General features: G+C 42.3%; 1 protein-coding gene across 6 annotated transcripts in view; it reads left to right on the forward strand.

Annotated features, from left to right (window-relative positions):
• The window catches only part of pard3bb (par-3 family cell polarity regulator beta b), a 242,849-nt gene that overhangs the window by 136,709 nt on the left and 90,132 nt on the right, over positions 1-16,008 (forward strand). For all 6 annotated transcript variants that reach the window (XM_080478440.1, XM_080478441.1, XM_080478442.1 and 3 more), the window contains exons 18-19: positions 2,913-3,119; positions 6,371-6,599. In XM_080478440.1, the coding sequence (XP_080334566.1) occupies positions 2,913-3,119; positions 6,371-6,599 (436 nt within the window). The remainder of the gene's footprint in view (positions 1-2,912; positions 3,120-6,370; positions 6,600-16,008) is intronic.

Here is a 16,008-nt window from a genome sequence, read left to right on the forward strand (position 1 = left end):
CATGAAATTGGTGCCACAAACTTGGAAACTCCCTTCATCAGTTCATTTGTAACTTTGTAAACATTTAGCAGCAGTCTGTCTGAAAATCAAAGATTGTAATGGCCTTGTTTGTAATCTAAAAAAAAAAAGAAAAACATGAGGACTGGTAGAGAGGTAATGGTATCGTAGATAAGGCGACAATGAATTACCAAACATGTGAAGACAACCAATTCAGGTTTGGAAAAGGTTCTCTTTGATGAATGTATTATTAAGTTTTGAATAATAGGAAAAACAAGAAATGAGCTCAAATGAAGGGCTGCATCCATCTCTGTGAGATTTGTTCCTGATGGAGAATTCTGAGAAAAGTTTTGCCCTTTTTTTTTTTTTACATTGTACTGAATGCTGAATGCTGTATTAAAAACATAGATGTTGCATGTTTCCAATGAAGTGTGTTCTAAAGATTTCTCAGAAGTAGGAGCCCAACAATAAATCAATTTCTTGAGCATAAAAAGGAAAATAATATATATATTTTTTTTATCCGAGCCTTTTGATATGTAATGCGGTCCTAAGACGGAACCTTGTGGGACACCAACATGTACCTGTGCTGTCTCACAGGTTGCACAATCTGTTTTAAGAGAGTGAACATGTCCAAGCACAATTTAGCAAACCACCACATTAGCAAACCCTTTTGTGTCAAAACTCATTTCAGAAAATGATTATAAGTGTTGTTCTTTTATTCTGCTGACAAAAATGCAGCAGAACCAAATTTGGTCTCTACCTCCTTAAAGTAGTCACAGTGCTTCCCCATTACCGGTGTTCCTGCTTCGTTTGGAACAGTCTGGATGTCCCGTCCTTTAAACGCGCCAGGCACCATCTGCGACTTAGACTGGATCTCCTTCACTGCCTCAAAATGGTCACGCTTTATTATCAACCGCATCTTGGGAAAGATTAGGGAGTAGCCAGAGCCAAACTGAGGAGGCATAGATTGGGAGTGACAGTCATCTTGATGAATCCAGGAGAAAAAAAAAAAAAAAAAAAAGGTTTTGAACACTTAGTGATCTGGCATGCTGTCATGTTGGAGCACTCATTTTCCGTCATACTGCAGTTATCCTTCATGCTGAATGTCCTTCTTTATGCAGGACAGGACAGTAGAATCTGGCTTTCACAGGGAGGACATGCAAACTCTGCAGAGAAAACCACTTTGTCCCTACCCTGGACTCGCCCTGGAGACATCCTCACAATGAGGCCATGGTCGATGAAACTCCCCTGTGTGAGGGGTTTTCAATTCATCCTCTCATTACTCCAGACGGTACAGCTCTGCCAATAACTGCAAAAGGTGTTGAAGAAAACAATAAAACTAAATTTTTAAAGTGTCAAGACCTGCGACGCCGAGTACACATGCAACACAGCTCCAAAACAATACCACAAGTGATTAACATGCATTGTTCCCTTGCTTGCACATGCAGAACTGTTCCAATGCTTTCTTTGTACACAGTAGGAACCTTCTCTGAAAGTGATATCACACTTTTCATACTATAAATCTAAAAAAGAAAAACAACACATCTTCAGTAGATTGATTTGTGTTCCCTCCATCAAAAGCCACAGTATCACTCCAGGGTTGACTCAGTATGTTTTAATCACGCGCCATTCTGTCGTTAGAAAATTCATTGTGCATCGGAATGCCAAGCAGACACACTGTTTATGGATGGCAGTCTCAGATGTTGTGGCCTTTGTCCATCTCGTCCTCCTTCTCCTCGCCCGAGCAGCCTACTTACATTATGCATGTGCATACATTTATCGTGCGTTATTACTCTCCGCGTGTTTGTGTGTGTTTGGTTAATGGTTGTTTAAATAGATGTGGAAGTCACATCCAGCCTTCTCATCTCCTTTGCCGTGACACACACACACACACACACACACACACACACACACACACACACACACACACGGGCAGCAGTGTGTATAGGGAATCATTAGCTAAAGTGATGCAAGTTTAGCTATCATGAATCACAGTGGCATCATATTGACAAGCCAGAGCCAGCAAGGAATCCAAAGTGTGTGTGTGTGTGTGTGTGTGTGTGTGTGTGTGTGTGTGTGTGTGTGTGTGTGTGTGTGTGTGTGTGTGTGTGTGTGTGTGTGTGTGTGTGTGTGTGTGTGTGTGTGTGTGTGTGTGTGTGTGTGTGTGTGTGTGTGTGTGTGTGTGTGTGTGTGTGTGTGTGTGTGTGGATTACCAGTATTTTGAGCTGGCAGTCAGCCCAGCCTCCGTCCCTGCTTCCTCATTTTTCTCTGTCCTCCTCTCTGCCACCGCGGTTTTCCCCGGCGATATTCCCCCGAGGAAACTTAATTTTCTTCGTGGCTTCCGACCATTTTCCTCCCACCTTGGCCACCGTCGGCGTCTTCCCCGCTTTTAGTTGGCACATGGTGACAGACACATTACCTTCTGCCCCCCCCTCCTTTGTTTAACCAACAGCAATCCTCACAAGTGCTGGGTGAAGTCACAGTGGGACTGCAGATTGATCTCGGTCCAACTTAGGAAATCAGGGAGTGACGTTAGCTTTGGCTGCGTTAGCAACCATTGTTATAAGTAGTCTGTTTAATGCAGATCAGGCAAGGTGAGCTGCTGTCACTGCCTGGACTATGTACAGTGGAGAATGTAAAGCATTGCAACATGTCTCCTTTTGGCTCTCCCGTGAATTCTTCCACTCCTGTCATCCATCTCGCTCCTCTTCATCATCTTCCCTGCCGGATCCCTCCCTCCCTCAGTAATATCTCTCACAGTGTACTTGTGGTGATGGATGAAGAACTTGTAGGAGCGGAGCAGCCTCCACATCAATCACAGGGTCAACAACTGCATGGTTAACAACATCACTGTTTTCTTTCTTTTCTTTGGGTGGCTCCACAGAGTTCAGCTGTGTCTTTCTGCTCCTCCACAGCGACTGTGGAACTCGGACCGACCCTCGGCTTGAAGAAGTCCAGCTCGCTCGAGAGTCTCCAGACGGCCATGTCAGAGGTCAACAGGAAGAGCGAACTCCTCCCATTTCACCGCCCTCGCCCAAATATGGTCAGAGGAAGAGGCTGCAACGAGAGCTTCCGCGCGGCTATTGATAAGTCGTATGACGGACCAGCTGAAGATGACGATGGTATGAGCAATCCAGAAAGTGTCAGAAATTAATTTTTCTCTATTTTTCTAGTCATTGATCACCACTATGAAATAGTTACAATTACTGATGTTTCGGTTACTATTTTCCTTAAATTTCTGTGTATTGCTGTTTCTTCGCCTGGCGCCTTTAATTCTTGAACTACCTCCGAGAACACACTAAACGCATTGACAACCCACATTAAATTAATGTTTCCTTTGTGAGAGCTGTCTTCTTGGTTCATTAGCCCATAAATCATTTTTTCCCTCTAGTTTGCGTGTCCTCAAATTTAATAAATTACTTTCAGTGTAGTGAGAATTACATTTCTATAGTGTCTTCCACTTCTGCGGTGATTGAAAGTACGGCATCAGCAGACAAAACGCATAAAATTATAGTATGCCACAAAAGTTACTGAAACCTGCACCAATAACGCTAAACCATCTAAACACAAACTGTTCTGTCATTGTATGATAAACAATAAAAGACATTAGTGTTGTTCCGATACCAATTTTGTGTCCCGATACCGATAGCCGGTTGCATAGTATCGGCCGATACCGATACTTCCGATACCGATACTTGCTTATGCTGCAGTGTTTAAAAAAGATATGGCCTGTTTTTCTTCCAATTCTTAAGAACTGCATACTCACTTGGTTGTATAAATCATTGCTATTATGGCTTCATCTGGCACTGCTTAAACCTTTGTGAAACAGGAAAAAAAACACCAACACAGTAAATGTAGGACAACTTTTTTATTTCCTATCTGGTTTGGGTGAAACTGAAAAAAGAAAAAACTTTTCTTAAACCTGAGTTTTAGTTCACAAATGCCCCAAAAAAAGTGCAATATCCATGTACCGGTAAATACATGTAAAACAGTAGTCCAACCCCAGTTAAATTTAGATTAAAATAACAAATAATATACATATGAGGCTTTCCTTGGCATGCACGGAATACGTCACCATACATGGATCAGGAGTCAGGGCAGTAGTGAGTGAGAGTCGGGAGAGAGAAAAACACACGGCGCTGCGTATCGTTGAGTTAAAAGTCCGTACCTGCCGATACCAATACCACCTTTTAGTGTGGCATCGGCCCCCCCTCCCGATACTGGTATCGGTATCGGCACAACACTAAAAGACGTTGTTAACTTTAATGATCGTCAACAATAAAAATCACAAGTAGGTGATTGGGTAGGTGGGTTGTCATAGTGCTGATGGTCCAATATTCATTGGACCATCTCAATCAAAATACCACTCAAAAGTTGATTTATTTCCTTGATTCAATTTAAAAAAGGAAACTTGGTGTATCATATAGATTCATTTCACGCAGCTTACGCTGTTTACAGTATGATGTGAATAATCTGTTTGCGGGTTTTCATTTATAAATCTCACATTGAGGCACGTTTTCTGAAATGCTATTTTCTTTTTTTAAACACAGTAATCGATACGCTCAGCTTCCTTCCATGTACAAGGTGTTCGCTCAATTACACGTTCTCCTGCAACGTGATGCAAGGCCTTCCAAACATCAACACGGATCCGATTCCCAGCTGCGTTATTAGCAGCAAACTCTTATCAGTCACCACCAGAGTAATGAGTCGGCCTGTTTCAGATCACTGCGCTCACACGGGATCGGACTAATAGGGCGCGTCAACACACCACACACACACACACACACAGACACACACACACACACAGTGGCCGCATCTGTCACCATCCTTCTAAAGACTCAACACTTTCTAGGCTGCTGTTAATTGACTGAGAACAGTTTTCTGAAGAGCAGTGATAAGCCATCAACCTTCACTTCCTGACTTTTCCATCTGTCTCACAAACTTTTTCCTTTGATGAAAATCAAATCCGCTTTCATCTCATGCCGAAGCAGTTTTAAATAAAGAGCATTAATTGGTGAGAAACCAATCGTTGATAATACTACTACTACGATACTATAGAAATGCATTAAATAACATGTATGTTAGATTCAAGTCCGTTCAAATTGCCAAAGTGAGACTGAGACAAAGGCCAGAGGTCTTATTTATTTGAGTCATTTTCTATTTGTTACCTTCTGACTGATTAATTCAAACCATTCCCGATTAGTAATGCTCAAAACATATTTCATGGAAGGCTGGGAGGAACGAACAAATTAATAAAGAGATGGATTGATGGATAGATGGTGGATTGATGACTGGATAGATCAATGAATAAAGAAAAATTATGTTTCCTTGACTGAAGAAAAAAATGAATGGATTGAAGACGGTACGCAGTGATGGATTGAGGACAGAGAAATAAAGAAATAAAATAAAGGGAGTGGATGGATGTCTGACGGAAGAAATGGAAAGGAGGAAAGTAAAAAAAAAAAAGGATGAATGAAAGTGAGAAAGATTGATGATTGGGAGGAGTTGATAAAACAATAGACTGATGGTAGGAAAAAAATGGAAATGAAGAAAGAAAGAAAGAAGACAAGAATGGATGGGATGCATCGATTTGAGAACGTGAGAATGAATCGTTGAAACAATGGCTGTAGGAGAGGAAGGGGGGGGGGAAGCATAAAAGGGGAAACTGATGAGACGAATGGAGGAACAAGTATGAATGGATGAAGAAAGATGAAAGACTGGAAGCCAAAAAATGGAGCTCTGGATGTTTTCAAACTCTCTCCAGAAAGCGCACGCACGTTTTTTTAATTTGAATTTGGTTTCTTCCGAGTTCAGTTTGGTCTTTGTGCTCATTCTTATTTAACTCGCAGTGTGGAACGCTGACAAGGACGTGGAACAAGCACAAGCCGTGGTTCTGCTGCACAAACAAACAAACACACAACCCTAATTAAGTGTTGTCGGTTCAAATGCCGACACGCAATTAAATCTTTGCAGGAGTAACATTTTGATTTGGTTTGGCTGTAAAAATCTGACTCCCGAGTTTCCTGCCTGTCCACAAAACAAGATGGGATTAGAGTTTAGGATTCGAGCAGATCGATTATGCTTCAGATTGATAGAAGAGAACAACCCGACAAGCATGTAATTGTATGTATTGCTGCATTTTATTTGCAGAGATCTAAACCATTGCGTGGTATTATCTAAGCCATTAGAACATGTCTGACATCAACATTTATGTGTTTTTTTCTTCCGACTTCATGTCGGCCTCCTTCAGTGATAATGACTCAGTGCGGTTTGATTCTTTTTACAATGACTAAATCTCCCCTCACACATTATTATTCCCACACTCACTCCATAATTATCGTTCTTCCTCCTCTTTGTCTTTCGTTCCTTTCAGATGATTGTTCGGAGCCGAGTTCAGGTCGGGACACCCCTGCCAGCAGTTCATCCCGCCAGGGAGTCGGCGATCAGACTGAGGAGAAAGGCAAGAAGGAGAAGAAGAAGAAAGCGAAAACAAAGAAAAAGGAAAAGAGCAAGCCCAAAGGAAAAGAGAAGGAGAAGAAGAAAGCGGAGGAGCCCGAGGAGACGGAAAAGAAGAGCAAGAAAATAGGCTTTGGCCTGCTGAGGTGAGTGAAGGCCATTTTCCATTGGAGAGGCTCGACTGTGCCACGCCGCGCCGAGCCGAGCCAAACCCTGACGTGGCGTCCTCCCGTCGCAGCCTCACAGCGGGGCGTGTGAGTGTCAAGACTCAAGTCTTCCTGTGTACTTCGAGTGGGCGAAGTGAGGTGTGACGTCAAACACTCCTTTTTTATTTGTGTCAGTTTGAATTCCAAAACTGCAGTTTTATGGGTTTTTTTTTTTATTTATTTATTTATTTTGTTCAAGACCAATACATGAATAATGCGATGTCTTGGCTTTCGCACGCTGAGTCATGCTCCGTCACCTCGAACCGCAGTGAACACTCGCTCACGGCAAACACAGGTAGCATGACTGTGCAAAGCGAAACCGCAAATAAACGAGAACAGCGTGTTTCCAGACGGAAAACAAAACACGTTTTTAGAGACTCGTGATTATCCGGCGAGGCGAGGAGGACGGCAGTGAGTCACTGCTGGGAAGCTCCGACCACATGGCAACTGTATAAACCTCAGATATCGTATTGAATGATCACACAATCGTTGTTTCGTGTCATATTTGACAAGTGGTGTTGTACTTCTGTCAAAGTGCAGATGTTGTGCTGCTCGGCAGTGGAAACATCCAGATGCTCTTCATCATAGTTTCCTTCTGTTTCAACTCTGTAGTGGAATTTATTTGAGTTTACACAACTTTAACTAGTCAGAGGTGAGCTTTCAACATTGCTGGGTGCAACAAGTTAGTATAGAGATTTTTTTTTAGAAACCACTTTAAAGGTAAATGTTTGATGTTGTTCTAACATTCAAAAATGACTTGAATGAACCTTGAGCACAATTCTTCCCCAGTTGTCGGTGTGATGTTACAGCATTCCTGTGAATGAGAGGGAGATTCATCTTTCTATTTATATTAAGGAAGAGATCGGACAAGAGGAGCTTGTTTTCCAATTTGCATCTGTGCGAACTAGAAAAAGTGTCTCTCTGTACACTTCTCAGTATTGGATTAGTGCTTATCTGAGTTTCTGTTGACGTCCATTGAGAATGAGAATCTTTTTCTCTGATTAGACTTAAGTTTGAGGAATGTAAATCTCATCTATGTACAGTATATATATTCACATCTCACAATCGGGTTTTTGTTGCGATAAGCCGAGTTTGGACCAGTGGTGTCTTTGTTTAGTGTGAGCAGAGACTATTACTTCCAAGTATGTGCAGATCCTGCACACCTCCTGCACTCAAATTAAACCACACATGAACACTGAGCTCTTTTTTTTTTTTTTTTTTCTTCCCACCAATACAAAATGCTCTCACATGCTTCCAGGCACACAAAGACCACTCTAAGAGCATTGGCCCAATTTCCCTAAGAGGTGAAGAAAATTATCTGTCAGAACTACTTTGTGTGATTAAGTTCAACACGGTATCTTCCAGTGTGAATGCAACGTGCGCACACTCGCCGGCATGAATGAGCCAGAGTGTTTCAACAAATATTTTGGACTTTCTATCTTAATTCCGACCTAACATCCAGTTTATTTATTTTTTTTATAGCTTTTTTAACTTCTCCACCGTGCTCTTTTGTGAAGTGGGATTTCACATGACCATTACGCAGATACAGATCGTAACAAAAACACTTGCAATTGGAACTGCGGAATAGAGCCGCAGCCCTTTTCAAACGTATACACTCAGAAAAGCAGCCTATGTGAACCAGAACACAGAAAAGCACTTCCAGATTTCAAAGTCCTCATTTTATCACTGTGATTGCATCTCCAAATTGCATGTTCTTTAAAGTAAAATATTAGGCAGTTAGACTAATATGGACTAATTGGACCAAATTGAATGGATTTAATGTTGGCACTTTGAACGCCGCCACCTTTCCCTTCACCTCTCCTACACCTTGTGTTTCTCATTGCCCCTCACCCTCTCATACCCACTGCTTTGGGTTATATGTTAGAATTTTCCACAATGAGAGTAAATTCCCCTCCTTTTGATGATGATGAAATGTTGTCTTTGTTCCGCAGTTGATTGTACAGTTGACTCCTAATACCTGCGCTTATTATTAATTACATCATGTCAGCTTTATTTTAATTTTTTTTTTAAAGAATAACTAATGGATGTGAGGAAGGATGAATAGAGGTACAGGCTTTGTGCTTACAGTGTGTTTCTTTTTCTGCAGCCACTTATCTTCTGCAGCTTTGGCTCCAGGTGTCAGCCCTTTAGCCACTTCAAACCCTTCACTGCAGATAATTCAACTTTTCTTGCATTACAAAAATGAAATTGGATTAGATCAGAGGCACTTTCATCGTGTGGCCTTTATTTCCCTGATAGAATATGTAGTATTTAGCTCTGTAATGCAGCTTTCCAAGGAAGTTCAGAATGGAGATCCTGCGGCTTGCTCTTGCAGATTATTTCATTACTGACCTCAGCAAACGATGAAGAAATATGTCAGGATATTGCTGCCCTTCAGAGCAACAGAAGTGATTTTTCATATATCGTAACAACATTTGACATAACATTTTCATGGAAGGGAAATCTATTGGACCCCTTCCGTTTTACATTGCGTAGGACACTTACTAAAAGTGTATGTGCGATCAAAAGCTCAAACTGACGTACGTCAAAAAGTAATTCTGATCTGTAAAACCGTGAGTATGTGCTTTCCTTTTATAGATCACAGTCCACCTGGAATGTTGTGCAGTTCATATCCCACCCTGGACATGCCCACATTCTACCATAAATGGTCGATGCGTAGTACCTCAGCAATATTTCAGCATTTACATCAGCTGGCTGATGGCTGGTATTTAACACTAAATCATGTCAGACGAGGAAAAGGAAATTTTACGGAGAGTGAAATAGTCATGGGGGAGGCGGAGGCCAGGAAAAAGATATTAAGTGGTGGTCACGGTAGCGGCATCACTAATAAATGAAAAAAAAAAAAAAGTGATCGGCTGCACGTCGTCACCGCCGTAAATAGTGCGAGAGCCACAGAGAGAGAGCTGCGACGGCATAGGTGTGCAGTGTGTCCCGAGTGCATGGCGGTGCCAGCGCATCCACGGCGCAGTATTATGCACGGCTGTCACCGCGCTATTTATATGCTTCCTCTGAAATTAGACCGATTGTTACACACCTTGTCACAATTGATAATCAATCAGTTCTATCCAGCGCTCTGTATCATGGAGATGAAAGTCAATGAGCATAGTGCTGCTGGGTCACTATAAAAAAACCCATCTAGAACACTGCAGCCGAGCTGTTTTTCATTACAAGTATATATAAGTCTGATATGTGAAGACATGAAATATATAAGATGAATCTGGCTTCAATTCACCATCTCACCATCTTCGCCGCCAGGTTCCCCCGTCCCCAAAACGTGCGTGCGCAAGGTCCAAAGTTGACGTACCGGCATTCACGTTAATTCTTTTAGATCACAAAGTTAGCGTGGGAAGTGGCGTATGCATCTTTCAGGACCCGTTTTGTGCGTAAGCAGCCTTTATAGATGAGGCTCCCTCATCGACAGCCACGAGACTTGATAACTCCTGTTTTGTACTAGTCACTGCTTAACCGTGTTTATACTAATATTCAATATTACTCATTTGATTTTTATCCTGTCGGATTGGTATTTTAACTTTATTCTATTTATTCTTTGTGTTATTTTCAGTGTGGAGCAATGCTACACAATTGTTTCAATTCTATCACACGGGCATTCATGTGGACAGGTGACAAATTTGGATTGCCATTCCCGGTGACTCTCAACTCTTAAGTCCCAGGAGAATGTGGACTGGGAGTCATGACAGTCTGGAATTTACTTGCACATGTGCAGAAGAACTATTTACTATGGCCTTGGCGCTCATTCGCAGTAGTAGCATTTCAGAAAAGTTGCGTTTTGCCCATTTCTACAAAGGCGAAGTAAGACAATTTTGAAAAGTTCCACCTTTGGAGCCATTTTCCTCTGGACTGATTAGTTGTTTTTTTTTCATGCAGTTTGTGTGCTCTTGGTGGCCCGTTCTTCATCTTTATGTTAAGTGATGCCTTCTCCCCTGTTCAGCCATTACTGACCCTGTTAAACTCTTGTTATATCTCTGGTTTAATTAAACCCTCACCATTCACCCACCTGTCCTTCCATCCATCCTTTCATCTAATCACCAGTTCTCACCTCACATCCCAAAGTGCTTTAAGAAACCATATAGCACACCCAAGGATATTTTTAGCCTTTTCCTCCACATCTGATCGCTCGTCACCAGAAGAGACTCTTGATTAGAGCCCAGTGATAATCTCAACATTTCTCCTCTTCCATATTTCTCGAACACCCCCCCTCTTTCTATCTTCCTCCCCCTCCGTCCCCCACCCCCCTCGTAATCTTTGCATCATTCCCATTTTTTTTCTCCATTTTCCGTCTGCTCCCTCCAGCTCCTGCACTCTATCTACATTTGATTGCACGTAATGGTGGCAGACCGAGAAGGCAAATTGGTGCTATTCAGTACAGTTCAGTCTTGGCCGAGCCGCTGATTTGTCACATTCATCTAAGGCCACCTTTTGATTGGCCTAATGGTCCGCAGGAGAGGCAGAGCAGGATGCTGTGTCTTAACTTCAAGGTCTCTGGTTTTTCCAGGAGAAAATGTCTGGTTGGCTCACACATTTCATGAACAAGAAGAGATTCCATTAAGAAGGTCCAGCGTGGCTTTCTCATTCACGCGACGGCTGCAGAGACTTGAATTGATGTCATTGTTATTAATTTATCGTACTAAGTTCCCCTCCTTGTCCTTTATTCTTAAAACGATTGTTCTAAAATTGAATCTCGAAGTGGAGGTGCAGGTTTGTGTTCTCTGTAATGCTCACGAGTGTTCAGTTTGTTTAAGATGCCCTTTAAAGTGGACAGCTGGCTCTCTCATCTGAACCTGCCAATCAGATATGCCAGTCATCTGTGTGTGTGTGTGTGTGTGTGTGTGTGTGTGTGTGTGTGTGTGTGTGTGTGTGTGTGTGTGTGTGTGTGTGTGTGTGTGTGTGTGTGTGTGTGTGTGTGTGTGTGTGTGTGTGTGTGTGTGTGTGTGTGTGTGTGTGTGTGTGTGTGTGTGTGTGTGTGTGCGCCGTAGCAGTCGTCTCACCATCATGAATATTCATGTGATGATAAAACCTGATTGGTCACACAGTCAGATGGTCGTCATATAGCTGGCATGTGGTTACTGTGAATTTTCCAGAGTGTGTGCCTGTGTGTTTGTCTGCAGGTTGTCAGCGGTTGTGTGACCTTTTCTTTTTTCGCTGCATCTCCTTGCTTGATATTCAAATAAACCAAGCAAACCTTTGATTGCTTATTTCATACAGGCACAACAACCTAATTCTACAAAGGTTAGGATGATTTAATGAAAAATAAAAACAGGATGCTTCTGTTGCAAAATTCATTGAGACGTATTTTATTTACGGTGGACAACATTTCAGATATCAAGCGTGACATTTCACTATTAAATGATAACAAGCAAATTCTTAGTTTGATCCCCACTTCTTGAGTTGCGTCATCTTTCAGCAACAGTCTGTTGTTTCTTAACGTGAAGCGACTGCTTCACGGTTGTAGCTTCACCACAGTACTGGTGGTTTGTTTTTAGATGAACCAAATGCTTTCAGCCAGAACTGCACCTGGACTCTTCTAATGAGAATCTATGCTGACATAGTATAAGGTAGAGAAAAATAAAATATGTAAATCTCTATAAACTGTGTTTTTCAAAATTTTCTAAATAATTTGATTGTACTATATACCATAGTTGGAGAAATTATTCCAAACTGTTTAGATGTGATTTGATGGTTTGATTTGTTATATTGAGATGTCATTTTCTCAATGATCCACATTAGCTTCTTAGACTCTAAACCACAACGACAAGACGATTGCCTGCTCAGTGTATGATTCCAAAGATTTATCAAAGAAAATAAAAATAAGGAATCTCAAAGCTATCAGTGAAAACGTGACATATTTTTATGGTTGTTACAATGAGTCTTGGGTTTGATTCCATGCATCGTCCATTCTGAAAATAGATATGTTCATAGAAAAGTAGAAAACTCATTTTCTTACGTTACTTCACCAACACAATTTTTCACTGATTATTTTTTGTTATGTTAGTACTGCCAATGAAAGACCAAAAGAAATCCATCAATCCAAACTCTACCTCTGCAACATACTTCTTTTAGACCCAACATGCCACCGACCTGTTGCTTTTAATGGGCACTGCGGTAGTTTTTCAGGCTTTTGTTGGTCTTTGTCACAACGTTCTTTAAAAGAATTCCAGCCATCCAATTTTAGAGGAGCTTAAACTTTGTCATGTTGTGAACGAATTGGCATTTAAGTCATTGAAACATGTTAATATTTTCAGTTTACACTTGTCTCTAACGTGTGTTTGGAATGGGCACGTTTTCAATAATGTGAATTATTGTCATGTACATCCATTTAGACAGCTCTGTGTGTGTGCGTGTGCGTGTGCGTGTGTGTGTGCGTGTGTGTGTGTGTGTAAAAGCGATCAGCAGGGACAAAGACTATGTTTAAGTAAAAATATGGTGGTTTATTTGATGAGACGTGAAGAGAACAAGGTTTACCAGGATTAGAGAATGACAGGTGTTGTAACCAGTGTGTCATGTTGATGTGGCTGGTTGATGTGTGTATCAGGGTGTGTGCGTGTGTGCGTGTGTGTGTGTGTGTGTGTGCGTGTGTGTGTGTGTGTGTGTGTGTGTGTGTGTGTGTGTGTGTGTGTGTGTGTGTGTGTGTGTGTGTGTGTGTGTGTGTGTGTGTGTGTGTGTGTGTGTGTGTGTGTGTGTGTGTGTGTGCACGGGCATGCTGTTCATTTTCAGTTTTAAAGCGGTGTGAATTTATGTGAATGTATGATAATGAATGCATGTTAGCCTGCTGGCCTGTAATCATACACTGCTGTACTTGCATCTAGTTCAGTCCCTTTATTCTGTGTGTGTATGTGTGTGTCTGTGTGTATATGGGGTGTCTTGACTTGGACTATCTATTGAACTGTATTCAGTAAGTACATTTCAATTCAAAGGCATTACCCGGCAAGAAATGTAAAGTCAAAAAGCAGCATAATTCAAATTGTAACCACCAAACAACAAGCCACAGCCGTCCTCTTTTCTTTACCTCTCATTGTTACACATAATTACAGTAGCCCCCATATTGTCCCATTTTTACCTTCTTGCTTTTCTTCCTCTCACCAGCTGGTCATAATGCGTTACCTCCGTTAGACTTAAAGTGCTCTATCGTCCACAGTATTAGCCTATCACTGTGGTAGGACCCATTAGGAATGACGACCTCCATTGTGGGCTGCGTAATGGTTGAGCTTCATGCTAGGCTTATTAGCCCATGTCTGTATGCACTGAAAGCCTGTGTGTGTGTGTGTGTTTGTGCGTGTGAAAGAGAGTGTGTGTGTTTTTTTAATGTGTGCACATAGTGCATGTAGATGAAAAGCCTGATGGTGGAAAATTGACTTACTTTAGTGCTGGTGTGACAATTTGCCGGCAATTTTCTGATTGGTGAACCTCTCCTTCAAACCCAGATCCACTGCGTCTAAACCCAGATATATGTCGTAAAAGTTGCTTCGTACTGTGTGAGGAATGATACCGTATCAGACTTCACATACAGTCAAATACGTGTTGTTTTTCGACAAACTTATGAAGGTTTTTTTTTTTCGAAATGCCCAGTATGTGATAATGTGTCCCAAGGTTTCTGTGTTATGCTGCAAACAGCTGATTTTTTTTTACCCTTTAGCTCAATGTAACCTGTTTTATCTGGCCTAACCCTTACATCATAGACCAGTACTAATAATAAACGAATCGACAAAGTTCCACCAATCATCCATAACATTATGACCTTCAGAGGAGGTAGTGTAGCTGAAATTTCTGCAGAAGTTAATGATGGTTGAATCACGGTTTGAGGTGTATTGTGCTGCAGAGCTGCAGACGAGCCACGGGTGGCCATGCTCACCTACAACATTGGGCACTTCAGCGACTTAGTGGATCAATGGAAAGCATCGCTGTAGGAAATGATCGGCTGGAGTCCTTCCTTCGATGTAGATGCATTTTGCCACTTACAACCGACCTAACCATTGTCGCAGATCGTGTAGACGCTGCCATGGAAACTGATGCACAAACCAAAACCACTTTAGGGATGTGTGGCGGGGTTCGCTCCTGTTCAAAGAACAACCTCCGTAATTCCAAATGGCAAGTCGACTTTTTCCTTTTATTGTCCCCAAACAGTGCCGGTGCTCGATATTTACAGTGAGAAAAAATATTTACAATAAGAACTGAAAAACATAACCATGAGCCCAGCTCTTCCTTTAGCTGGGTGGTTTGAAAAAAACAGGTCTATTCGAGTCGTGTTGCTCTACAGTGCAACTTCCAGTAATGACCCCCGTATGCAGCTTTGCCTACGGCTCTTATACCGTTATGCCCCTCCCAGGGGTGTGATTGAGTCCTCTGCACCAATCATAATTTAATAACACAAATAATAATAACATCCTATTTTTAGGACACTTCATTTTTCCATTTAAATGAACAAAAACATTCTCCAAATAAAGTCACGACATACTTCCCTTTATAAACAAAAATTAATACTTAAACCAAACACCAAACGATCACATGACCGTAAAGTCCCGCTCAGGCTTCGTTATAAACCCGGGGGTTAACTCCACCCCCGTCTTGCCTGTCACCAGGCGTCATGTCACCGGTAAGTGTTGTGTGTGTGTGTGTGTGTGTGAGGATGTTTGAATGTATGCGCAGGTCAAACATAGCCAGTCCAAGTGTGCACCCCTGGCTGACTATACTAACAGGTGGGGAACGAAAGATGAATTCAGTGAATGATGTCATGCGAAATACGGAGGGGAATGAGGAAATGAGTGTGGCGTGTATCGTGGTGTGGCGTCTGCTACGCAGGTTGTGTGTGTGTGTGTGTATGCGTTCGGGTGTCACTGCGCGTTCACTGACCGAGGGTCTCCGCTGCCTGCGTAACAGCAGGGCAGAGTGCGAGCGAGTGCGGGCGAGTGTGTGCGAGCGCGTGCGTGTGTTTGTTGCCCCGTTGCTGATGGAGCCGCTCCATCACATTATCCCCCTCCTCCCGGAGGTTGGCGATGTGCGGCAACCTCGAAAGGTAGTCTGCCACTACGTTGGCTTTCCCCGATCGGTGCCGTATCTCAAATTTGAACGGCTGCAGGGACAGATACCACCGTGTGAGGCGACTGTTATGGTCTTTCATAGAGTTGATCCATGTGAGTGCTCGATGATCTGTCTCTAGGTCAAATTCCCGACCGAGCAAGTAGTATCGCAGGCTTTCCAGAGCCCACTTAATAGCCAGGCCCTCTTTCTCCACGGCTGAATATCTGGACTCACGGGGTTGGAGCTTGCGACTCAGGTACATGATCGGCCGTTCTTCCCCAGGATCTCCTTGGGC

The sequence above is a fragment of the Lipophrys pholis genome (assembly GCF_963383615.2).
Source record: "Lipophrys pholis genome assembly, chromosome: 13".
NCBI classification, from domain to species: Eukaryota; Metazoa; Chordata; class Actinopteri; order Blenniiformes; family Blenniidae; genus Lipophrys; species Lipophrys pholis.